This window comes from Xenopus tropicalis, chromosome 5 (assembly GCF_000004195.4).
Source record: "Xenopus tropicalis strain Nigerian chromosome 5, UCB_Xtro_10.0, whole genome shotgun sequence".
NCBI classification, from domain to species: Eukaryota; Metazoa; Chordata; class Amphibia; order Anura; family Pipidae; genus Xenopus; species Xenopus tropicalis.
Window position 1 is genome coordinate 140,590,867 of NC_030681.2, and position 27,630 is coordinate 140,618,496.

A 27,630-nucleotide genomic window follows, 5' to 3' on the forward strand; every position below is an offset into this window, starting at 1 on the left:
ATAACAGGTCCCATACCTGTATATGTGCTTAAATGTACTATTGATACCTCTTATAGCCTTATGAACATTATTTAACGCCCCAGGCAGGTAACAGCTGTGGCAAAAGCATTATTTGTTGTGTGTATATATAAATATATAAGACTATGAAGTATGCAGCTGGCAGGGTAAAAATCTAATATCCATGGGTTAGTGTGAGCATATAAGAGGCAGCTATAAAGGTAAAATGCACATTATTCGGGGGCAGACTGTCATGTGCAAGCAACAATGAAGCTAAACCTGAATACTCAGCATTGTACTACACAGCCCACGTTGTTCTGCAGTTAAAAATCCAGTTCTGCCTGGTAACACAGCTCCTTTCTCAATAGAGACAATCGTGCTTCATATCCTCCCCTACAGCCTGGATAATAGCATTATGTCTGCATGCAGCGGGCCTGCATTATAATTGTCCCTATATTTGTGCTTGGGGACATTAATATGCTTGATTTACTCAAATCCAATAAGACTAAACACTTTATCTCCATTCTCACGGTCTGATCGTTCTATTTAAAGTTGCATTTTAGGGTTGGCAACTTTTTATGCAAAGCAGGTTTTAAAATATATTGATTCAACACTATCCAGAGCACAGAGGGTAGGGTCCCAGAACTGCTAGACTAAAGGCTAAAGGAGTAAAGCAATAAGTAATAATCATAATTGCTTAACTTCTACCCCAAGGCCAGAGTAACATCTTCTTTAAAGGAAAACTATACCCCCAAAATAAATACTTGAGCAACAGACAGTTTATATTATGTTAAGTGACTTATTAAAGAATCTCGCAAAACTGGAATATATATATATCAGTAAATATTGCCCTTTTACATCCTTTCCCTTGAGCCGCCATTTAGTGATGGGCTGTGTGTTCCCTCAGAGATCAGCTGACAGGAAATAATGCAGCTCTAACTGTAACAGGAAGTAGTGTGGGAGTAAAAGGCAGAACTCTGCCCATTCATTTGCTGATGGGGTCTAGCATGTATGTGTGCCTTGGCTTGTTTGTGTGCACTGTGAATCCTATGATCCCAGGGGGCGGCCCTTAATTTTCAAAATGGCACTCCACAGTTCGGGTTGGCACCCTTTTCTTCAGGCCCTTCCAGGTGATGACAGTGAAGGAGCAGTGTTTTGGTGTTTCAAGGGTGGAGTTGTGACATTTTGTGGGCCAGCTGGGCCATGAAGGGACTCCCACACTTCAGATTAGGGGAGTAGGCAAGGTTTAGCGAAGCAGAGAAAGAGCTTTGGAATGGTTAAGAGGCGGGCCGGGGACAGAACAACTAGGGATTACAAATTTACTGGCAAGTACATTGCTGGCATATTTGTAATACCAGCCCCAGCTTTGGCTAGTGTTTAAACGGCTAGGCCTGTGAAATACCAGCCAGGTGGCAACCATACTGGAGTTCATCCATACTTCCTTTATTTAAAGCAGCTATATTTCAGTACATTACGAACACTGGGACCTGAAAAACAAGTCATGCTGAACTGATATTTGACTGGATCAGGGTCAGGCACAACCCAGAGGTATCTACAATCTGAAGCAGGGTTGCCCATCTCCATGCCTCTTATGCGAAAGCCCTAATTCAACCCAGCAGTGTTCTGTCTGCCCAAAACTGACAAACACAACTGTATTTTTGGGTTGCCCGAACTGTTAATGGGGGATCAAAACATGCCAATACAATGGACATTGCCAACCTTTCTTGCACATCTGTGAAGTGTGACAGCCGGTTAGAGACCCACATAGACCAGTAGTGCAGGCTGAGTTGCAGAAGGGTTGATGAGGCATTGCTAGATCCCATTCATATCCCATTGTAAAGGCCACTGGCCAGCACCACCATATAGGGCAAATTTAATTCATTTAATCTCACATTACCTGTTCCGTTCCGTGTCGGGGAGATAATCTGAAATTCATAATCCTCCAAAATCCTTTTCTCTTCTGTGCCTGTTGAACAAGAGCATGAGTTACAAAGATACCCAAAATTAAAAGCAATTTCATTTCTGTGCATTTCCCTGCTCAGGATATAACTTGGGCCTGATGAATAAACCATTTAAATCATACTTCCTGAGACACAAAGTAAGCCCCTCAGGGCAGTTTAGAATTCACTAATAATTACCATGAATGATGCCAACCGGAAGGTTTTCCAACTCTTTACAGTAAATAAATTCTAATTTAATGTCTGTTAAATTTATTTTTCATTACTTTTAATTGAAATGAGAGATGTATTTGGAAACGGTGTCCTACTGAGTGGGAGACAGGCATGCGATTTGCTTATGATTATGGCTCGGTAATGAACACTTCTCATTTCCCAGACTGCAAAAGGTGTCCTCTAAGGCCTACCAGATTTATCACTTATCATAATGGAAAAAATACCCTAACTGTAAAGCTTATCTACTGCTCATATATAGTTTCATGATAAGAGAATGTGACTTCTATGTATATTTAGAAATGGGGAGCGCAGTTCCCCATATATAAATAGGGCCTATGTACCTATGCTACCAAGCCTACATCTCTTAATCACTAACTCCCTTTCACAATGAAGACAACAGCCTTGTTATCCTAAGAACAAGTCTATTAACTTAACCTAACTATCCTTATACATCATATATCTACCAACTAAACTGACCGGCTAGTCAAGGATTTAACACCACAAAAAAATATGGTGCCTCCGAATTTATATAAATGCATCAAGATCCAGCAGGATTGTTCTGTGTACACAGCAGGTTGGATCCTTGGGGGTGGTACCTGACATTTTAAAGGATGATAAATGTATAAATCAGCAAATAATTGAGAGAGGTGAGTGAGGGGCCTTTACTTCTGTATTTTCCTGATACTCAACCCTTCAATAAAATGGAGCAAAAAGATAAAAAATGATTGAAATAAGATATTTAATCCCTTTTATTCCTACATGTTTAACAAGAGGCACTTTTGAGAGGAGCTATTTTTGCTGTGGTTCTCACGGAACATTATTATTTGTTTAGGGGACTCAGTAACAGCTTTAAATACAAGTCCTGCCCAGGCCATAAAAAAGAATGCTTATTGTGACAAATTCAATGTTTTAACTTGAATTCTGAACCCTAGGTTCCATTCTCTTATCACTATACCCTAGTTCAGAGGTCTTGAGTTCTTGCCCCCATTTTAGTTAAATATTAGGTTGGGACCCCACTTTTGCTGATAGCAAGGCTATTGATATATGAAACCATTGTCTTAACTGTGACTTTAACCAACATAGTAAATAAGCATTTACCCTCATACTTTACCATAATTAGCTATCATGTTGCTCAATGGAGGGTGGAATTCTCCCGTCCAGAAGGAGCCAGCCACATGGTTTGGGAACCACTGCCCTTGTTATTAATTTGCACCCAGCCATGGTTGGAGTGTCCCACTGGGGATACTGGACCCCATACACTCATCACTACCCAATGCCTCTGAGATCAACCACCCTTAGTCTATCTACAACCCATGATTTATAAATCCTGGAGGCAAAGGCTCCAACAACCACCAGAGAGAATTCTTTTGTAAGCCTCTCCAACAGGGTCGTACTGAAACTTTATTTTTTAAATAACCTATGGTCTCGCATATATGGTGGTAGCTTCTGAGGTCAGACTTTTCTAGTTGGTCCCTTGTGCCCCATTCCAACTCTTTACCCAATATTTATGCCATGTTTAATTTGCTTTCTTCCTTTCTGTACATTCAAACTTTGAACTGAAGCAAACCGGGGCTTCTGCCAAACAAAGTTTACGTATAATTTCTCATACAGCTGTACCACTGCAGCTCTTCTTTGAGCAAAAATTCTGTAATTTTACCTTCCTCCCTGTAGTGATGTCTAAATCATGGCCACAGCTGCAAAGCTAAGAGTTTAATATCCCAGCGCCATTGCGTCACATTAATTGAAGCACATTTGTATGGCTCTTTCTCAATGAAATCAAGCCCTGGGCTGGCAGTCTTCCCCTATAACTCATCTCCTTGAATGTTATTAATAAATACATGCCAATCTTTCCTTCCAGTTAAATGATGAATTGGTTTGTCAGCTGACATTCAACATTGCGATGCATGTGAAAGCCAACAACTTCATATCATTATGGCCCATATACATTTATCTTATCAGGATTATAAATTAACATGATCGTTCGAATAAAAAAACATAAATAGAATGAAGGAAACCTATGACGGCAACTCGTAAATAATGTATTAGCGCACGTTTTACGTGTTTCTAGGATTGGATGAGTGATAGAGAAAAATAAAAACCATATTTATATTCACTGACGACACTTTCCAAAATACAAGCTCACAGCCTCCAGAAATACGCAATACAACCAAGGGGCTTTTAATTTACTGTAAATATGCTGAACTGTTAAACATTTTAATGAGGCATTTAATATAATACTATACATAATTTAGTACTTTTAATTAACAGTAAAATGAAGGGAAGCCATTCTCCTATTACTTACAGTGCCGACATCATCTTCGTTGTTAGTGACCTGTTTGTAATGTGGCGAGCCAGACAGAACTCTCCAGGCGGTTATGCCACATTGCGTTGCCTTAGACACTCCGTCTTCATTTGTCCCAATGCCTCCAACAAGGAGGAGCCTAGAAAGAACCAATCCACAAGCTGCTATTATTACTGGGCAGGAAAAACATGGGGCTTCGAATTTTGTGTCTAGAAATTATATGTTTGCTTGAATCCTAAAGGGGTAGTTTAACTTCAAGTTAAAAAAAACTAAAACATTTCCTATTGACTTCTACATAAAGTCACATGCTTTAAGATGCCAAAACTTTACATTCAAGCCTTCAGGTTTTGTGCAGTTACAAAAATTAAAAAATTCAGGTTTTTGAAACTATTTGCGAGTTGAAGCTCTAAAAAACATGAATCAAGAAAAAGAATCAAACTGGCTGATAAATCGCCCCTTAAAAGTTTCATTCAAATGTGACCAACCCCTTTAATGCAAGCACTCCTACAGGTCTTCATTTCACACATTATTTATCCTCATGAGTATATAAAATCTACATGAGTTGATAAAAAAGGACTAATTAACTTGAATGCAGGGAAGGGTGCAAGGTCCGAAAAATGGGCACAAACTGCTGTGTTTTTGCACATTTGCATTCTGCATTGGCCGTGGTTCTTTGTGCTTTATTACCCACGAGTGCATTACTGCCTCTGTTCAGCAGTGCAGTAATCATGATGGGCAGGCTGTGGGTGGCATGTAGGTGTACCCCCTCCTGCCTCCTACATGTGCCCTAACCTGTGTGTTATCCAGATGCTCATGTAAGTGGGTTCTACCGAACCCTGCAGATACCCTTGCCCAAAGGCTTTGCCTACCCACACCATGATCTGTGAGATTTAGCTCCCTACTGCTTCTGATCTTGCAACAGGGGTATATGGGGGGTTGCCTTTTCTTTTCCTTACACCCAAAGCAAGATGGGCACAATACTGACTAATAATATCCATCAGTTGGAGAGGCTATAAACTGACCAAGAAGTAGGGGCCACAGCCTTGCTGTTCCTGGCAACCAATCTGGATTTCAGCCCAATACCGAATCCTCCAATTACTAGGGGTAATTTATGACCATAACAGCAGTGCACAAAGTGCAGTTCTGAGCGCAATTAGCATGTTTTATTTCCCAGAGTTCCAGCATCTTTGTGCTGCACGTGACACAACTACAGCTGCTGCATCCAAATAAATACAATGGCACTTTGCCGTTAATCATATGCAACTGCGCTAAAAAGTTTTGGGTCTGAAAAGTCCTGATTGTGTCAATTCCACTGCTCGCCATTGACATCAGCATGTGATCCTTTTGGCACATCAGCGCAGTGCTTATTAATAAACCCAACAGTATTGCTTTGGGTCTGCTGGATTAAACTCCCACCCCCAAATGTAATAAAAGGCACTCAGTTTGCCCAGGAGCAGTAAGCCACAGAAACCAATAAGATGTTTGGTTTTAAACAGGTGACCAGTAAATTCTACCTGATTATTGGTTGCTATGGGTTACTGCTCCTGGGCAAACTTAGTGCATTTTATTACATCCCCCCCGAATAATATAATGAAGCTAAGCTTGTCTATTTTCGGCAATTAAATGGAACATACTGTTACTTATAAGCAGAGTATATTCCCCTTTCTTTTGGGTTTCTAAAGGAGATCTTTGCTCCCCCGACCTTCTTTTTTTGTTCCATACATTTACAGAGAAGCGCTTTGTATATTTTATCAGCATCTGAGAAAGGCAGGCCTGGCTGAGTGACAGACGTGTCTATGAAACAGGACTAGCATAGAATGAAGATGCATTAGGAGAGACGCTCGCCACTCCTCGCCACTACATTTAGCTTCCACCTACTTTCTTGCTGCACAAATCAGCCAGTCGGCCTTTTATCAGTCTTTTATCCAAAAAAAAAAATAAATGAATAAGTTATTGCAGAGCCAGAGAAATGGGTGAGAAATGTCCCTGTATCATAACAGGCACCCGCGCCAATTCCATGAACTGTAATTATTCCAAATCACCGTAATTGCTCTCTCATTTGTTAAAAAGCCGCTGCCAACTGGAGCCAACACAACACGGCGTCACATTTGTCCAAAGCACAAAATTAGTTAGCCTGCGGCCGACATTAGAGGGAAGATCATAAAGGCTAGTCTGTATGGCTCTAACTGCCAGCCTGCCCAGAATGTGCCCATGCCAAGCAACGAGAACCAGCAGGAGAAAATAGCATGGAGCTTTTGTTTTAAAAGGAAGGCTAATTCAGCCCAAACCTTCAGTTAAAATGCCAGTCATTTATACACACACATATTAAGCAGGACAGGTAAAGGTGATGGGTTTTTCTTCTTTCAGCCAAAGGACAAGTCCTGATAGCAAACAACAAACAGAGGCTCGCTGATTCATTGCTGATAGCAGCATAACAGCAGCCTAGAGCGGCACAAGGTAGGGCTCACTTCATTACAGTTCTACAAGGTAAATCAGATATAGACTTTTTAGATTAACTTTAAATATGATGTAGAGCGTGTTCTTCTGAAACAATTTGCGTTTTTTGGTTTGTTTTTTTGTGGTTTTTGAATTTCTTTTAGCTTTTTGTTCAGCAGCTCTCCAGTTTGGAATTTAAGAAGCTATCTGGCTGCTAGGATCTGAATTACCCTAGCAACCAGGCTTTGAATTGAATACAAGACTGGAATATGAATAGGAGGGGGCCTGAATAGGAAGGTAAGTAACAAAAAGCAACAGTAACAAAAAATTGTAGCTTTACAGACCAATAGTGTTTTGGGTTTTTTTTTTTTTTGCTGCTTGGGATCTGTGACCCCCATATGAAACATGGAAAGAGGCAGAAGAAGAAAGAAAATAATTTAGACACTATAATAAAAGAAAAACTGATGAACAATTCAGTCATTTAGACACAAAAGTCATTTAGAATTAGCCATTAGCCCTATGTTGAGCCAGTGCCAGGCATGTTTTAAAAGACATGGCAGACATCAATGCATGGGTACTAGGTACAAGACCCAGGTGGCACTCCAAAGTGTATGGCTAAACCAGTAATAGGCATAACAGCGGAGTGTGGCTGGCATCAACACAGTCAAACAAGGCCTGGAATCTAGGGGAGCTGCACAGCATAGTGTTAATTTCTATAAAGAGGTACCAGGCCTCGTTGGAGCTCAAAAGTGTATGGATGTATTTATTCAATACCAGACACGTCACTAGGGTTGGACTTCAAAATATGTGGCTTCACAGCACTGGTAAGAGGCCCAATACCCAGGTGGAGCCCCACAGTGCATGGCTGAGGTTACAGAACCTGTAGTAGGCATGATGTCATTGCAGTTAAACAAGGTATAGCACTTTGGGAAAGACGCACAGTACATTGATAAGCTCCAAAGTGCATGGATGACTCTAATGAACAAGTGCAGGACATACTGCAAGGGAGGAACATTAATATAAGTGGCCAAAGCGCACTGGTGAATTTACTAAACCATGACATTGGGAAACGCATAACACCAGGATGAAGCTCCAAGGCGTATGGGTGGCTTTAGTGACCTAGAATTGTGAGTAGCACCAGCTCTGCATGGATGAAGGCAATACATTAGTTATCAGGTGGACCTATTGAACCAATAACACGTAAAACAACAAAGTAGAGGGCCCATTTGCAATAATTGTGTTTGTTCCCACCTAGAATGGCTGCCCTGACCACATTAGATTTACCCAACTGCCAAAACACAGAGGTGACAACCAAAGTGCTTGTTTAAAAACAGTCATGGCACCCTTTTCTTTCCCTTTGGTTCCACCACATGAAAGGTACAATGGCCCACTGTAAACTACATGTATCTATTGTGTCCCACACATTTCTGTGACAGCTACATCATTCCACATCTTTTCTTACTAACAATATCGTATACCCATGGCACACAAAAGGCCAGAGGCACCGGCAGTGTGTGGCAGAACTGGAAATATGCTTTTTTTTATCATGAGCATACAGTAATTGCGCTAGAGCTGGCTTCCCACACTACCACTTAATGTCTTTAATACTAAAAGGCATTGGCTGTGGCTTATTGCTCCAGCAAAAGGAGCTCACAGACTGCTTCTGCTAACGATCACTATGTATAATTGAAAAAGAAGAAAGAGTTAGTTATTAGGCCCATGTCGCTACCTTACAGAGAGCTGCCATTCCTCTGCATAGTATGCTTCTCTGCTACTAAAAGTAGCATCTGCTAGAATTCCCAAGGCAAAGCTGCTCTGTTCTACAACCTGAATCCCCAAAAAGCCTGGCAGGGTATAAAGGCTGCATGGATTATGCATTTGCTCTGGTCCCACCCGTGTATCCCACCAATGAAATCACTTACATGTGATCACTAAACCCAACAATGGGCAGCAGAATCCTGCGGTGGGTCGGGGACCAGGTCTACCCACTAGAAAAGCAGGTACCCTTTGGGTTGCGGGTAGATGTTTTGGGTATAGATACAGGTCACAGCTTGGGTTGCTGGTCTTATCCACATTTCTAATCTTATATTACATATACTATTGTGACACTTGAACCTACAGGGGGATCTGGTTCAGTGTCTTAGGGCCGCTTCCCACAGTCTTTTAGGGTAAACATAGCAGTCACAGAGGTTGCTCTCTTAAAGGCAAGTGCCAGCAGTTTATTTTGTTACAAAACTTCAGTAACAAACACAAAATAAGAAACAGGAAAATAAACCCTTGCACCAGAGCGCTGGCTAAATACAATTGGCAGCCTAACTACAGTTGGGTGGCTTTTCCAACTCCAACTTAATAGAAGCAAACAAAATCAGAAATCATAAGTACCTTTCCCATGCAGCGCAGCTCCTGCTACCTGTGTAGTGGGGAAGAGACTCTCCCTCCCCCAACTGGAGTCTTTTTAAAAGGCTCTCAGCTGCAGCAATCACCTTGCTGCTAAGGTCTGTATTAAAGGGCTGGGTTTGTGATTAATTATTCCATGTTCCAGGGTACCAACTATGCAAAACCCTGGGAGAAACATATCGTCCATCTACAACTAACCCAGCCATTTTATTACACTATCTATATTTTACTCCTTTTTGAAACTTTTTTTTCTACTTCCACCCACTTCTGATGATGTCACCAGTTTGCAGCAACAGCACTTCCTATTTGAATGTAGTTAGCAGGTCGCGGATCTGGTTGCGAAAAAGGCAGCTGTGCGTCGGGTTGGGTAGTGGATCAAAGCGAGTAAAAATGCGGGTTGTGAGTCTGGGTCACAGGTCCAGGTTAGGTCAGGGTCTCAAAAATTGGTTCCGCAAAGGACTCTAATTGGCGGCATCAAGTGCTCCAACTATGAGTCACAGCATTGACAATTTACTTGCAGCAGGATAAATACTGATAGCTTCAGAAGTGATAGGTTCAGAACTAATAATATTAAATAACAAAACGTGTGTGGCTATAGGACAGGCATTTTCCAAATCCCAAGGAGCCGTTAAAGAGCAGCCGAAGTAGGAGGTTAAAGAAAGAGCACTTGGGTGAGTGGGTGCTGTTTGGACAAGAATTGATACAAATATAGCCAGCCAGTAATAACATCCAAGGGGTAGGAACAGAAAGACACGGGACAGGTGCAGTTAGGCCATGGGAAGGGTACAGCGTAGCCAAGGATAAGGTGCTGTATGGCCAAGGGGGATAGCAATTTGGCCACATTAAAGCCAATAGTGAAAGCACACAGTGCTGGGAGTTGCTTGGGACACAGGAGTTGTAGCTCAGCAGCCGGAGGGCCAGAGGTTGTGTTAGCTGCACTGCCCTGAAAGCTGCCCAGGCCGCAGTTTACAGAAGCCCCTTGGGAATGCAACCCTCGACTAGACATGTTATGTGTGGCGCAGATTTATTATGCTGTGTAAAAAATGGCGACAACATTCACTTCGCCATGTAAAAAACAGTGAAAAATTGGCGTAATTTTTTACATGTTTTTTGCTTCCATCGGAACTTTCGTAAAAATAACAGCATAAAATCTGGTGTTCGGACAGCAAACTTCTCCATTTATTTTACACAGCTTTTTACACAGTTTCATTTTACACAGTACAATAAATAGGCCCCTTGGTCTACAGAAAACTGGAGTATAAAGGCCACACTGAAGGAATGGGGGCCCTTTATCATAAGATAGAAAGGACTGCTGTCTGTGGGAAGCTGCACAGCCACTCTGCTATAAATTTAGGACAAATCCGCAAGTCAAAGACAACTGTCTGCAGATTGAATTCGCTAGAAGAAAATAGGAGCCGAACATCCCCTTTAAACTGCGGTACCAAACCTCTGTGATTTGCAGCGTCAGGTGAGTCTCCGCTGGCTGCATAATTTCATCCCATTTACTTTTATTGATTGCCGCCTCTTTCTTTCCAGCAGTCTATTTATGCAGTTAGGCGAGGAATCTATATGCTGCATAAAACCTACAGGTGCCTAGGAATTGAATAGACAGTAATATCCCATTGGCTTCCGTGACATAACAAATGGCTTCGGCTTCGCTCATGCACTTTATGCCAGCCGAGGCTCTCAAGGTGAATATCATCACAGGTACCTATCAGCCTCAAAAGCTGCTCTCATCATTTTATCCGCTGCTGGAAAACAAGCTTGAAAAATCAGTCTGGGGAGCTTGGTGTAAACCTGAGCAAACTGTGCCTCCAAGTGGTAGAACAAGGAAACAGACGCATTTTGTGCGTTCCACTCTGGCTGCAGCACTGACATCTGTAATCCCTTTGCTGCCAGAGGGCCCAACACAGCATCGCCGGCATTTCCCAGATACACATTCCAACATAATCATAGCCCCTGCTACTCATGAACCATAGACAAGACAATCAGTATCAGGGTACAGCTAAAACCAAGCATATGCCCCAAAACCATTGCTTTGTGGCAGTGGAGCCTGTGCATCCTTAATACACCTATATCAGGGCTGTCCAACTAATTGCCGGGGCCAGATAAGGCCCTCTAAAGGTTTGTCATGGCCCCCAGGTTGCTTTAGAGCTACATAGACTTCACTTTATGTCATCATCATTATTCTTTAATCTGGCCCTCCAAAATGTTTTATGAGAAATAATCGGCTCACTATATGCAATATGTTGGACAGCAACAATAGGGCCTCGACTGGCCTGCCTACTTTTGGAAAAATAAAAATAAAAAATAAAAAAAATCCACTGGAGAGCCAAATGCGTTCTGTGTAGTTTATTGGTTTAGAGATGCATAGCACTACATGTTTCGACCTCTGGGGTCCTTCCTCTGGTGCAGTACAAAGAAAACTAAGGGGCACATTTACTAATCCATTTACTAAACGTCCGAAAAGCGTCAGAATGCATTTTTTTCGTAATGATCGGTATTTTGCGATTTTTTACGTAAATCGTCGCAACTTTTTCGTAGCCGTTACGACTTTTTCGTAAATTGTCGCAACTTTTTCGTAGCGGTACGACTTGCGCGAATTGTCGCGACTTTTTCGTAGCCGTCGCGCTGAGTACGAAAGTTTTGGATTCATTCAAGCTTCAGTATTGTGACTTTTCTTGGGCCGGGTTGGAGCTGCAGAGAGCCATTGAGCCCTATGGGAGGCTTCCAAAATCATGCAAAGTCTGAAAGTTTTGTCCGCCGTTTACGAGCGCTCAATACGAAAAAGTCGCGACAATATACGAGCAAATCGTAACGGCTACGAAAAAGTCGCGACAATTCGTGCAAGTCGTAACGGCTACGAAAAAGTCGCGACAATTTACGAAAAAGTCGTAACGGCAACGAAAAAAATCGCATAAAATGTTCGTTTCCAATCCGAATTTTTCCCATTCGGATTCAGATTCGTGGATTAGTAAATCAGCACCTAAGTGAACAACCCTTTAAACCAATAATCCACCAATTAAGTCATGTGATAAGGTTACCAGCTCCATCTAGAGGCCAGGTTCACCAATTACATATACAGAGCAAATTCAGGGAAATTACCGCAGGGTCTATCCACAAAACACCAAACACATATGCAGAACGCATTTGGCTCTCCAGTGGATTTTTCTTTATTTTTACATGGTACTTATTGAAGTGGACCTGGCGAAACCTACACCACTGTCTGATTGAGCCCTTTCACTGAGGTTTACACTCTTTTGTCACAGTACTACTCCTGGAAAGAATACCTCGACAACCAGCCTGCCTTCAGGAGACACAGGGATGTCTTGCTCTGAAATGGTACCCAAAAACAAAGGGTAAATTACCCTGCCTACCATTACTGTTAAAGCCCAAACCATGATGGGATTCTTATGGCTCAGTCAAGCTCTGACTTTTGATAAACAAACTACTTAAAGGAGAAATATTTTACTGCCAATAGATTCGCCACATTGGTGCCACCTAGAACGCTATATTTATTCAGCAGAAAGCTTTTCCTGAGTAAGTGGGAGGGGGAGTAAATTCTTATGGGAGCCTTCTGTGAGTGCTTATGGCTGTATTTACATAGACCTTTCTGATAAAGCTTACTTAGTTTTTACCTTTCCTTCTCCTTCAAACGAAGATCAGTATTTAACCTATTACCTGTCTGGCACCACCTCTATTAAATCCCAAAAAACTGCTTTTTTTTTTTGTTTACCTCTTTCAGGCAAGCATTTAAAAACATAGATCGCATCTCATCCTCCGAAGCCCTGGAACTGAACTCCAGCTCTTTACTATTATTAGACTGTTGCTCTTTTTTCAGGATTATTGCAAAGTATCGAACTCATTTGTCTCGAGCGTTATTCTGCTCGGCTGCCGTACAGATTGCCTGTGATAGCTCGTTAATAAAGGCTAATAATCAGGGCATGAAATGCATTCTCTCCTGCCCATATCCAGCATGTCTCTTCATGGGAGGCCAATGTCGGAATGATGGCTAGACTTTACAGCAGCTCACCAGGAGACCTACTTAGTGGGCAAAAATTAATTAAAGACTAGGTTTTTAGCCAAAATAGATTAAATAAGTGGAACATATTTATTAATACTCATCTTAGCTTTCTGTAAGGCACTCAAAGAAATTTCTGAACCACTAATACCATGTCATGTACAAAACATTTATATTCTATATATACAGGATAGTGTGCCATTTATATTCTATATATACAGTATAGTGTGCCATTTATATTCTATATATACAGGATAGTGTGCCATTTATATTCTATATATACAGGATAGTGTGCCATTTATATTCTATATATACAGGATAGTGTGACATTTATATTCTATATATACAGGATAGTGTGACATTTATATTCTATATATACAGGATAGTGTGACATTTATATTCTATATATACAGGATAGTGTGACATTTATATTCTATATATACAGTATAGTGTGACATTTATATTCTATATATACAGGATAGTGTGAGTGGGCCCCTAAGATCAGGTAAGTGACAGCAGCACAGAGTATGGGCAGGGAATCAGCAAAAAAGATGGGGGGCTACTGGGGAACCTTTAGGGGCACAGATCTTCCCAGCTAAAAGGCTGTGATTATCCTAAACAGGGAGTTGTTCTTCTTTGTAAGGTTTTGGTTGAGTACATTCAAAATATGAATGTACGTTAAAAGGGCAGCTTTTGTAGGTAATTCTTACCTAAAGTTTCTAAACCTGACTGTTTTGCCAACCTGACTGTCCCTTCTCAGCCTGTCAGTTACAGCTTCTAATGCTAACGGGCTCCTGCTGCACAAATATGGCTGCCACCTCATAGAGGAACATGGGGCATATACTTTTATGGCAAAATTATCAAAAGCATGCAAAGCCAATGTTTTGATGGATATAAACAGAGGTTTAATTCCTGGTGTCAGTAACTTTAAGGTGACAGGCATCTAAACCAAAGATGCATTTGGAGCATATTCCTGGCATTACTGGAAATTGTCAGTATGTTCCTACCGAGGTACCACTGGAGTTAATTATTGTGATATCCTGCACATTATTGTCACAAAACTAAAACAGACATCATGCTAAAGGAAGGCAAAATTCCATTTGGAACATATTCCTGTTATTACTGGAAACTAACAGTATGTTCCTACCAAGGTATCACTGAAACAGGACAATGCTCTGTTTACAAAACTAAGATGGAAAACATAATAAAGAGAAGTCAAGGGGTTCTGGATCCCACCCCTTTATACATATTGATACGGTTGGTGCCTATAGGAAAATATATATTTTCTCCCCTGCTTATAAAGATGGTGGTCTGCTGCAGCAATGGTGAAAGTAAACAATCAGCTTCATTGGTTTTTAGCATGGCAACCATGATATTATGATCCCGCAGGAGACAAAAGAACCTCTTTCTAGAGGGCTAGAAATAAAAGTCAAGGAGTAATACCTTCCCTCAAGCCCAAATATATTTATATGGGCAAAGCTATAATAGAGGATGTCCAGATATGAAACTATAGTATTATTGGTACTGCAATGCAGTGTATATGGGATTCTGACCTGAGTCCAGATACCCAAGACCTCACTGGACAATGAAAGAAATAACTGTTCTGTACAAGCAAACTTTTTTAAATTTAGATTTAGGGCCTACTCAGTTCTTTTGGTTGTTTGTACTTTAGGGCTTCTGTTTTGCCTTTAAAGCACTGCCACCCCATTAGTGCTACAGATGTATAATTTAAAAGGTACTTATCAGGATAAATGAAATTCACTGACAGCTGGAATAGAGCTGCCATATGAAGTTAAGGCTGAAAAAATGTCTCTCAGGGCTGAAGTAGAATTCATTATGGCAGCACACAGTTCCGAACCGAAAAAAGGAAGAAAAGCTCGTTCTGTACGAGGCTGGAAAGGGAAGCGAGAGAGTCTATTAAGATTAATGGCGCTATTGCCTCGAAAGTACCTAAAGCTCTTGTGCGAGCAGAAGGTTATTTGTGATGATTAAAGATTTCCACGTACCCAACCCAATACCAAAAGAAGAAAATAGGAGAAAAATCAAACTATTTAACAGAGCCGTACAAAGCAGGTACTCGGCAGAATTGTATTATACAAGAAATATGGAACATGCATTGTATGGCTCCTTTTTTTTTCTTTCCTTTATACTATCAGAGGGAGACGGATTGTGCTTGGGCACTGCTGAAGGCTGGCAAATAAAGAGAAATGTAAAGATTTTATGTCATAGGTTTACCTAGTTGAGTGTCAAACTGGGCCTGTAAAGGGGTGGTACACCTTTAATCAACTTTTACTGTGTCTACTGTGTTTACTGTGACCCCCAACAGTCAAACACCTGCTCTGTAAAGCTACGATTTGCATGACTTTTTATTACTTATCTTTTTATGCAGGTCCTCTTCTATTTATATTCCTTTCATGTTTAAATGATTCCCTTTTCTCTGTAATAATAAAACAGTACCTGTACTTGATCCCAACTAAGATATAATTACCCCTTATTTGGGCAGAACAGTCCTATTGGGTTTATTTCATGGTTAAATGATTCCCTTTTCTCTGTAATAATAAAACAGTACCTGTACTTGATCCCAACTAAGATATAATTACCCCTTATTGGGGGCAGAACAGCCCTATTGGGTTTATTTAATGGTTAAATGATTCCCTTTTCTCTGTAATAATAAAACAGCACCTGTACTTGATCCCAACTAAGATATAATTACCCCTTATTGGGGGCAGAACAGCCCTATTGGGTTTATTTAATGGTTAAATGATTCCCTTTTCTCTGTAATAAAAAACAGTACCTGTACTTGATCCCAACTAAGATATAATTACCCCTTATTGGGGGCAGAACAGTCCTATTGGGTTTATTTAATGGTTAAATGATTCCCTTTTCTCTGTAATAATAAAACAGTACCTGTACTTGATCCCAACTAAGATAAATTTACCCCTTATTGGGGGCAGAACAGCCCTATTGGGTTTATTTCATGGTTAAATGATTCCCTTTTCTCTGTAATAATAAAACAGTACCTGTACTTGATCCCAACTAAGATATAATTACCCTTTATTGGGGGCAGAACAGCCCTATTGGGTTTACTTACTGTTTAAATAATGTTTTTAGTAGACTTTAGGTTACGGAAAGACCCCTTATCCGGAAAACCCCAGATCCCGAGCATTCTGTATAATGGGTCCCATACCTGTACCAGTCTCTCATTTAAACCACTTCCTGGTTGCTAAGGTAATTTAACCAGATAGCTGCTGAAACTCCAAACTGGAGAGCTGCTGAACAAAAATTGAAATCAGTAAAACAACCCCTTTAAGTTGAAGTCCACTTCTTTCTTGAACCCATGAGACTTGATGTCCAGGACTTTCCAATCTAAGTCAATGGAACTGAGCTTGGTTTCTTAGGTCAGAATGACACGCACAAAAGCTCACCAAGGGCAAAGGGCCCTTGGTGAGCCTTGGTTGTAAAACGGCCAGCCACTTTTCAATTAGGCTTCATTTTTATTTTTTAAAGTTTTTTGAATTATTTGCTTTCCTCTTCTGACTCCTTCCAGCTTTTAAAAGGGGGTCGCTGACCCCGGCAGCAAAAAACCTATTGCTCTTTGAGGCTACAATTTTATTGTTACCGTTACTTTTTATTACTTATCTTTCTATTCAGTTCCACTCCTATTCATATTCCAATTTCTTATTAAAACCACTGCCTGGTTGCTAGGGTAATTTGGAGCCTAGCATCCACATAGCTGCTAAACTTCCAAACTGGAGAGTTGTTGAATATAAAGCTAAATAATTTAAAAACCACTCATCGAAGAGAAAAATGTAATCCATCACAGGATTTGCTTAGATTGGAGTGAAGGTTAGCCGCTCCCAGAGCAGGATTGATTTCAGGAACACGCTTACAATACACCATACACGTTTTGTGCAACAAGGCATTTAATCATACACACATATGGCATATTATAAGCACGCGTTCGTGCAATAAATTCTACTTTTTTCATTTATAAGCCTGCTCGTGGGTTCTGTGAGCATCGCTATACGGATTCCTTATTACCCATCTTACATAGGTGTGTACATCCAATTTGCTAGCAAGCCATTATCTGCTACAGAGAAGCACTTAAGAACTACTACTACTACGCTGCCACTTGCTTGGTACATTAACTCAGTTCCAGTGATACCAAGTATCATTGATTGAGTATGATTGTGATCTTATCTGTTAAAGGCTACATATACCCTGTACGCTATCAGGCTACCTGCACAGTGCTAATGGTCACAGCCATAAAGGACTTGCTTTAAAGGGACATCTGTAAAAGACAATTTTTTTTTACACCTGAAATGAATGTTAGATGCTTAGTTGGTTAGTGATAGAAAGGTTATGAAATTAATTGTATTTAATAATTCCTTCTTTTTCATTCATCTCAATATTGAATATGAAATTAAAGGTGGTATTCCCCTTTAATAGATAGACCTATTCTTGGCAACTTTTTAATTGGCACCCATGATTTATTTTTGTATGGCTTATGAATTACTGGGGTTCATATTTTGCCTACTTTCAGACTGAAAATCTGGTTGTCATGGTCATTGACCCCAGCAACCAATAAATAAAGATTGACTAGTATTGTTTATTTTTCTGGCCCTAACCTACTGACCTTCCAAACTGCTACCAACTTTGCTTGTGCAATTAAAAATTACATAGTTAACTTCCTAGGTCTCCACCCCACTCTCTCTTAAAGGAGCAAAGCCTAATGGTGCCTCCTGACATCACAAGCCAGAGAGTTGTGCCCTGTTCGAGTGCCTTAAATGGCTGCCATATTGAATTTTGACTTCAGCAATGAATGAACCACAATTTTTCCATGAAGCATGATGAGAACGAGGGCAGGGTAGGAGAATATGAGCCAGGGCTGATGCCAGTCCAGCAGTCCATAATAGGACCACAGGCTTTGCAGCAGCTGCTCTTATAGAGACAATATACACCCCCTTTCAGCATGAGTTCAATGAATAAGGCTATTTTAGACACTAAACAAGAATATGAAGCCAGTTTCATTTTAGTGCTTCCTGTCACTTCCTCAACCTGAAGAACTTCAAAGGACCTGATAAAATGAATTACCCATCCACTGAGATGCCCCTGACAATAAGCCATTCAAAGGTTGCTGCTTAAAGGAGGGAGGGGTTTGTTCGTTCAAAGGTAGATAGGGAGCTCTGAACAATTTGCCCTGTTTATAAAGAATAGGAGGGGAGGGTTCAGTGAAATTAGTCCAGCTTTTCAGTTTGCCCTTTATAAGGGCAAAAAATAGAAAAATATGTAGAATGTAATTTCAAAACAAGGTGTTTTGGGTGTATACTGTGCCTTTATGAAACTGTGTGGCCCTGCAAGTAGGTAGGTCCATATTTACAAGGAACCATGCAAGCAAAAAGTGGCTACAATTTCCCAAGCTGAAAGCAAATCACAATTTTTGCTACTTTGTCTCGCTAAAGTTCTTACATTGCTTTCAGGGAAAGACAAACAGTATCCTTTTAAGTACCGAGCAATTAAGCTCTGCTTGCCCTGTTCCTCTATGTTCCCTGTTTACAATGTCACAATGCCAATCCAAAATGACACTCTCTTTTCTCTATGTGATGAACATTTGCATGCCCAATTATAGCATATAAAGAATCAAGAGAAAGAGACAGCCACCACTAATTAAGCATTTAAATTGCTTTCACTATGTGACTGCATCGTACACACTTGTATTAAATTCTCTACATAAAGGTGACTGATCTGGATTTTAATTCTCCGCCTGTTAGTGCTGCTCTTTTCAGTTCAGGGTTTTTTTTTTCATCAAGGCTTATATTTTGGTAGAAAATTAGCCACACATTCTAGATTCGGTAACTTTGAGTATCAATTCTTGGTAGTACAGATTATATTGAATAAAAATTGAACAAATAATATGATGAAACTGTCATGGAAATTTTTAAATGAGGACCCAATACTAGTTTACTAAAGGTATGCTTTTAGGGCAAAACATTTCCTGTAAATTATATACTTATAAAAGGTTCTTAGTAATGTCATCAGTTATAATCAATGCTAAGTGATGTCATTTCTGTTAATTATGTACCCCCTATTGTAAAATATGAGGATATTAATATATGCCTTTATGGGGGCCATGGAACTCCTAAGTGACACTTATGATATATTTTACAACAGGGGGTTCATTATTTACAATATATATATATATTACATATTTTGTGACTTTCAGTTCATTGGCTGCAAGGTTGTGCAAATCCTTAGTCCTACCGACATGCATCTTCTGTGATTAGCCCAATTTCATGCAGACGTGAGCAGCCTCTATTTCACCAGTCAGCCTTTTTTTTCTAAAAAACTAACGATCAGCTGAGACAACCTAATTACTTCTGGCACAACTAATTAATACGGCTACATCTTACAATATTAGACTAATTGCTGCAGATAGTGGAGAATTCTGTTCCAGAGACAAAATCTATAGGAGGTGAAGGAATTTCCCATGCTTACCTGTGCGCTGCGCTGTAAACGGCCGATGAAATTCCATGGGAGTAATGGCAGGCAAAGTTAAAGCTGTGACTCTCTTGGTAACTCTGATTGGCTCCAACACTGTGTGAAGAAAATTTGTTAGTACTGTGTAAGTACTGTGTAACTCTGCATTGCACTATAGCACAATAACAGCTAATAATATTAGATGTTCATTCTTGTTTTGCAGGCAGCCATGTTGATGTTGGCCCACCGCACCCCGCCACCTTGGGAACACCAGAGGGGCAGCTGAAATAATACACTAGGGTTAAGTTACTAACCACACCTAACTAGTTGTGGGTACATTTCCCCACAGTCAGTTGCACTGTTGTGCTTAATAATGCAGTGGAACCCTGGAGCTACCACCAACTCCGAACCAAGCGGTAGCTCTTGGGTTCCCACCACAGCTTGCGTCAATAGGCGCAGATAATACGTCACTTTCACACCTATGGCTGGACATTACATCTACTGGACAACTCCCTCTGGGAACCAATAAATTTCTTTTAAAAGAGCTTTGCCTGTTCTCGTGGCATCATTCCTTTTTAATGCTCGTTGGTCCAGGCTTCTTCATGTTATGACATAAAAACCAAGAAAATGGCTTGATCCAACCCTTGATATTAATGTACTGTAAGCGGCCAAAGGGGGTTTATTGTGGAATGGTCTTCCTCAGAAAGCAAAGAACTTAATTAATCTTCAGAGAAACAAGTCTCTCTAACATAGCCCCTACCAGGGATCAGGAACAACAGGGTATAGGTTCTATTTGTAATTTCAATGGGGCAATAGAACCTACATTAGTAAATTAGCCCCATAGTGTTTAAAACAAAACATTGCTGCAGGAAGATGTCAGGCACAGTTTCACGCCTTAGGCTGGAAATGACATCTACTGGACAGCCCCCTCTGGGAACCAGAACAACGCTGGAAGTCTGGAGGAAAAATGGCAATTGTGATGACCCCTACTGCGTGTTAGGGCACTGACTGACACGCAGAAGGAAAGTAATAGGGAATCTGGAACAAATTCACTGACCCGTGCACTTGAAACAAACTACAGAATATAATAACATCACACGCTTTACACACAACTAAACAAGAGCAGGCCTGCACTCACCTCACTAGGTAACTTTTTAATTGGCCGCGGTAATTAATAACCAGAAGTTCAGCTGACCACTGCGTGCTTGCCTTGTACTCAAGAAAGATGAGTCCAGCGATAGCATAACTGAGGTCTCCGGGGAAGCTTGTTTGCTGAAAGATGGAGCAGGACAAAAACAAAAAAAACATTAATAACAGTTATTGTGTTTCCTCGTTAAACAAATTCTTTTGAAAGAGCTTTGCCTGTTCTCGTGGCATCATTCCTGTGTAACGCAGCAGTTGGAACTAATGCATCGTGAAGGCAGGAACCATCAGGATATGAGAAGCAATTTATATAATGTACTTGCTATGGGCCCCATTTTATTACCCATCATTCTATGTAAAAGTGTCACAATAAAAGTGATAGACAGAAGGCAGGTATGAGAAGCTCCTTCTAAAAATGACTTGCTATAGATCTTTTTTACCCCATCATTGGCTCAATACCTTACCATGTGGACACCAAGCACTAGGTAGTGGGTTCAACCAAAAACACAGAGAGATAACAATCTATGCTTAATTGTCACCGGTCACATATGTTTAAGGGTGAAGAGACACTGAGCTACTAGTAGCAGCTACTTTTTCAAGGCTACTAAAACTCCAGAAAATAACTTGCCATAGACAATACTGAGAATTGCCTCTGCTAAAACACATGTAGAGGCAATTATCAAGTAGCTGCTACTAGTAGCTCCGTGTGTCTTCACCCTAAGGGGCACATTTACTATGGGTCGAATCCGAGTCCGAATGGAAAAAATTCGGATTGGAAACAAACGTTTTGCGACTTTTTCGTATTTTTTGCGATTTTTTCGGCGCCTTTACGACTTTTCGGAAATTATTGCGACTTTTTCGTTACCAATACGATTTGCGCAAAAGAACGCGAGTTTTTCGTAGCCATTCCGAAAGTTGCGATTTTTTCGTAGCGTTAAAACTTGCACGAAAAGTTGCGCTTTTTTCGTAGTGTTAAAACTTGCGCAAAACGTCGCGCCTTTTAAGTTTCAACGCTACGAAAAAAGCGCAACTTTTTGCGCAAGTTTTAACGCTACGAAAAAATCGCAACTTTCGGAATGGCTACGAAAAAGTCGAGTTTTTCCGCAAAAATCGTATTCGTAACGAGAAAGTCGCGATAATTTTCCGAAAAAATCGCAAAATATCGATCATTACGAAAAAAAACGCAATCGGACGCATTCGGCCCGTTCGTGAGTAAGTAAATGGGCCCCTAAGAGTCAACCTCCAACATTCCTTCTGTCTTTAGGGTGAAGACACACAGAGCTACTAGTAGCAGCTACTTGTCATGGCTACTAAACACCAAAAATCCCCTGCCATGGACACTACTGAGAATTGCCTCTGGTAAAACACACGTAGAGACAGTTATCTGTAAATGATCAGCATTGTCTGTTTCTGTAGCCGTGACAAGTAGCTGCTACTAGTAGCTCCATGTGTCTTCACCCTTAAAAAGCACATTTTACAGCTAAGGGCTGTGACACACGGGGAGATTAGTCACCGCACTGTAGCCGTGACAAGTTGCCTCACGTGTCTTAGGCCTTAAAGGGGTTGTTCACCTTTATATTACCTTTTAGCATAATGTAGGCAATTAGTTTTTTAGCTATTCTGAGACAATTTACAATTGGTTTTCTTTTTTTTTATTTGTGGTTTTTGAGTTATTTAGCTTTATATTCAGCAGCTCTCCAGTTTCAGCAGTTATTCGGCTGCTAGGGTTTAAATTACCCTAGCAAACAGGCACTACTTTAAATAAGGGTCTGGAATACAAAGGAGAGGGCTTTAATATAAAAATAAGTAATAAAAAGTAGCAATGACAACAAAATTGTAGCCTTACAGAGCATTTGTTTTTTGGATGTTGGAGTCAGTGAAACCCTGTTTGAAGGCTGGGGAGTGTCCGGAGAAGAACACAAATAATTCAAAAAGAAAAAATGTTTTCTATTCTAGGCAACTTTTCAATGGGTCTTCCAGACCAATTGTCTCCAAAGTTGCAAAACAAAAAACTTAATTCAAAAACCAAAAAGAATAAAAATTGAAGGGCAGTTGCAAATAAACTAGGGCACAGTAGCCTTTTGGTAAATGACTGGGAGATTCCCAACCTTTAGTTCCATAGTTTTAAACCCCAACAATGAAGGCAGAAGTCAATATAAATAAGAAACAAGCAGACATAAGATGGCCCCTTGGGCCATTAGCCTAACCCTGGGTGTCCCTATTCTGCTTCTTCACCTCTTGTGTCGGTTATTGATTGCTTTATATGTTACTCTGTATGTCCAATATATGAAACCCACTTATTGTACAGCGCTGCGGAATATGTTGGCACTTTATAAATATATGTAAGTAACGCAGTTACTTAGTAGCAGCTACTTGTCACGGCTACTAAACTCCAGAAAATCCCCTGCCATAGACAATACTGAGAATTGCCTCTGCTAAAACACAAGTAGAGACAATTATCAGTAAATGATCAGCATTGTCTATTTTAGTAGCCGTGACAAGTAGCTGCTACTAGTAACTCTGTGTCTTCACCCTTAACGTATAATCCAAATGTGTCAGTATCAGTCCAAAGCCTACATAGATAATAGTGCCTTCTATTCCTAATCTAATTAAGAATTTCCTGACTTAAAGCACAAGCTTAAAGATACGTGGTGCCTACAATATGCTGTGCTGCTGTACTATTTCTAAAAGGAAGATGTAACTACTTGTAAGTAGAGTGCACTTTTATTTCCCTGTAATCATACATCCATCCTAGAAAAATCAATCTGGCTCACAATGTTCTGTCTGTGCCTCTGTTCTGAATCATTTGTAGGGTCGGTTTTACATAAAGGCCAAGCCTATGATTATCAGAATATCTCTCACAACGGCTCCCAAAAATGCAGAAACATTGCTCTTTGTTCTACCTTCAAACACTCTTCTTATATAAAAGAATAAGGGCCGGGTAAGTTATTTTTTATGGAAACCAACAGAAACACGGGCAAATACTTTTATCATCTGTGTGTCGTGCCACAGGTGCAATTCTGCTTTATGTTTTTTTTAATGTGCACAAAAAGAGCTTGGCTGTAGTCTGTTTTATCTCTGTGTAATAACTGCCCCTTGATGCTGGATTGTTCTTGCATCTCTACCTGATGGACATAAGTACACTTGTAATGTCGCTATAGTAAATAATAGAGATACCGGTGGGATCACAAAGAGTTCGCTGCCCATGAGATCAAATAATCTGACAGTGCCGGTGCTTTCAGCATAAGCCACCAAAGTGCAGTCGTGGCTCCACGCCACCCGTCTCCACTGAGGATTCGGGTCTTTGGGAACTGCAGAGAGAATGGACACATTAAGTCACTTCCAAATTTCAAAAGTCTTTAGAAATATAAAAATCTAAATACAGGTATGGGATCCATTACCCAGAATGCTCAGAATTACAGGAAGGCCCTAGACTCAATTTTAATTAAATCATTTTGTACGTGATCCCAGTCAAGATATAATTAATCATTATTGGAGGCAAAATAACCCTATTAGGTTTATTTAATGTTTAAATGATTTATAGTAGACTTAAGGTATGCGTATACAACTTATGGAAAGACCCCTCATCCGGCAAACCCTGGGTCCCATGCATTCTGGATAACAGGTCCAATCCCTGTAAAACTTTCAAAGTGTTTCTCAGGTAGATAAACAGTTGATGTTTACCACAGCTACCAGCTAAAGGGGTGCTTCACCTTTACATTAACTATTTTGTATACAATGATATTCTAAATTTTGCAATTGGCTTTTTTATTATTTGTAGTTTTTCTGTTATTTAGCTTCTTGTTCAGCAGCTCTCCAGTTTGGAATTCCAGCAGCTATCTGGTTGCTAGGGTCTTGTTTACCTTAACATCCAGGCAGCAATTTGAATGAGAGACTGGAATATGAATATGAGGGGCCTGATAATAAAGAATAAGAAGTAACAATTATAAATTTGTAAGCTCACCGCTTATAGGGGTGCCCCCAATTTGAAATTTGGAAAGATGTAGAAAAGGAAAAAAAAAATCATATTATATATGATTTATAACATATTAAAAGTTAAACTGAAAGTAAGCCACCCCTTTAAGCTGGTAAGTATTCAGGCTCCTTGTTTTCCTTCTCTAAACGTCTTCTGCATAATATCCAAATTGATCCCATTCAGAAAGCTTTGCCCGTTCAGTGCCGCTGCAACATATTTTTACATTTCAATTAGCCCTGTTGTACCACTGTGCTTCTTGTTGACCTACTTAAATCCTATTTGAAACAGGGGATTGAGGACAGCCTGTACAACTAATCGCTCACCTTGACATTTTCCGATCACTGAGCCAAAGTCATCCTTTGCAGACCTGAAAGTTTGCAGGGGATAGAATATTAAAACAGAACATGGATAGAAAGAAAAGAGTAACTGATTGTAAGCAACATACAGCCCAGCTAAGGCATTTACCCACTGAAGGGCGGTGTGGTGCAACAATGGAGTTCTGCATGAAAACACTTTGAATGAAAGCTGAGTTTGCCTTTTTCATCTTGTTTTGGAATCTGATATTAAACATATAACAACAAAACTCCTTCAATAAAAGCAGGAATAGCAAACCTAGGGTACATCTTGAACTATCTGCAGGGCATATAATAAGTTGTTGTTATGTAGGGGATACCAGTGATTAGCCTAGTACCTTGCTGCTAGATAATGTAAATAAAACACAGAAACAGATGATTTAGAACTGTGTAAAGGGAAAGCAGCACCAAAACTAATTAGAATAATCTAGGAATAAGACACAGGAAAAAAAATCACATACATAAGACACTGGCAGGCTACAGCTTATCATGCATAGCAACATGCCTGACATACATTACACAATGAACCTCCTCTTATCCCTTTAAAGGAGAAGTAAAGGTGAAAGCAAGTGTTAGGTATGCCCAAGTAATTATAATCAGTTATCTGCACCGGTGCTCCCACTAGCAGAAAAGATTACCAGCCAGGGTACCTCTGTATGAGTAGAAGTGGTTCTTCAAATTCTACATTCTTTAATGACCCCAGACAATCACATGAGCACATTGCTTAAAAGAAAAGGAAAGTCATTTTGGCATTTTATTGCCAATAGATTTGCCACATAGTACCACCATAGTGCCACCTAGAATGCTATATTTATTCAGAAGAAAGCTTTACTATAGTAAAGAGCCCTAGAAGCTCCCTCTGATAGCAGCTGCCATTTTAGCTTGGTCTTGGTAGCTTGCTTCTGCAGTTATAGCTGTTGGGAGCTCAAATCACACATTCCTAAGGCTGGGGAAGTGAGTTCTTATCATTCTTATGGGAGGGGGGAGCAGAAGAATGGAGAGAACTGAGCAGACTCAAATCCCAAACCTGAAGCAGCCCTAAAAAGGAGGAAGTCTGATACCGAAGAACATGTTCCCAAAAGAGGAGACAAGAAATTCTGTGTTTCTTTTGATAGAAGACTCTGTGCTTTCTGATAAAGCTTACTTAGATTTTACCTTTCCTTCTCTTTTAAACTTTGGCTTTTTATATTACTAAGCATACTCACCCAACATGAAGAAGGAAGAAGCACGAAGTAGATCGTTCCATGGTACTCGCTTAGTGGTACCCCCAGGCCAGTGCATTTTTCTGCTTACAGAAGCATTGGGCAAGGGCATCAGGTAAGTGATCATGATCACTGGGGGTGCCACACATGTAGCACCCCCCCCCCAATAATTTCACTGTTTCTTCTGCTTTAAAACCACAACTATAAAAATCACATGCTGCAGAACTGATCACTGAATGACCTGAATAACTCAGTAATCAGCCATGCAACACTTGGTTTTTATACATTGTTAGTGCTACTGGTAAACCTTCATCTAACAGCCATTACGGAAATGATTGTAAACAGATGCCTTGCACATTAAAACCAAATTTTAACGTCTTTAAAAACAGAAGGAGCATTAATAAAAGGAATAAAACATTACCTACAAGGAAAAACTATTTACCTGATTTCCACACACTGGTCCTGAACAGCTGCCAGAAGCTTCCCATTGCTGCAGAAGAAATTGTACAATGAGACATGTTTACAGGTAAGAAACTCTTACATATACATTATTTATGTTAAAATATACAATGGGGCTTGGAAGAATAAAGGTGTAATCTTTCAGATTGTAAGCTCCTTTGGGCACCTCTTTATCTCTTGCATTGGTTCTTTTTTATGTTTTGTGTACCAGTTTTTATGTAGTGTACCTATTCTAAACAAGCCCAACTAAATGAGTTTATGTCATAAACAGAGAGGGGCATATACTCCCTTTAAAGTACACTGATCCAAACTATGGAAAAAACTCTTATACAGAAAACCCCAAGCCCCAATGATTCTGGAAAATGGATCCCATACCGGTATACACTTTTGTTTAGTTTTTTTTTTAGTTTTTTTATTATTAACTCTTACCTTGTAAGAACCAGATGCCAGCCAATCTGTTTGTTAACCATGCGAACAAGTCCAGAAGGAAGAGAAAATTTGGCAGGGCTAAATTTACAGAAAACATAGCATATTAAAACACACTTGGTATAAAGTATAATGGTATAAAATCACATTATTCATATTATTTAAGAGTGCGTAACTTATTACATGGACCATGTGCATACAGTGAAAATGTATATAGTGCGTGACAGTGGTTATAGGACTTTTTGGTTCAAGTTCCCCCTGGAAGCTGAA

The 27,630-nt window shown here is 40.1% G+C and overlaps 1 protein-coding gene across 1 annotated transcript in view; it reads right to left on the reverse strand.

Annotated features, from left to right (window-relative positions):
• Positions 1 to 27,630, reverse strand: part of nbas (NBAS subunit of NRZ tethering complex) — a 425,480-nt gene that overhangs the window by 385,339 nt on the left and 12,511 nt on the right. Inside the window, exons 4-11 of the mRNA XM_002941372.4 lie at positions 27,364 to 27,441; positions 26,918 to 26,965; positions 25,244 to 25,287; positions 24,122 to 24,255; positions 20,940 to 21,073; positions 19,820 to 19,918; positions 4,471 to 4,609; positions 1,895 to 1,963 (exon numbers count right to left, since the gene is read on the reverse strand). Of these exons, the coding sequence (XP_002941418.3) occupies positions 1,895 to 1,963; positions 4,471 to 4,609; positions 19,820 to 19,918; positions 20,940 to 21,073; positions 24,122 to 24,255; positions 25,244 to 25,287; positions 26,918 to 26,965; positions 27,364 to 27,441 (745 nt within the window). The remainder of the gene's footprint in view (positions 1 to 1,894; positions 1,964 to 4,470; positions 4,610 to 19,819; positions 19,919 to 20,939; positions 21,074 to 24,121; positions 24,256 to 25,243; positions 25,288 to 26,917; positions 26,966 to 27,363; positions 27,442 to 27,630) is intronic.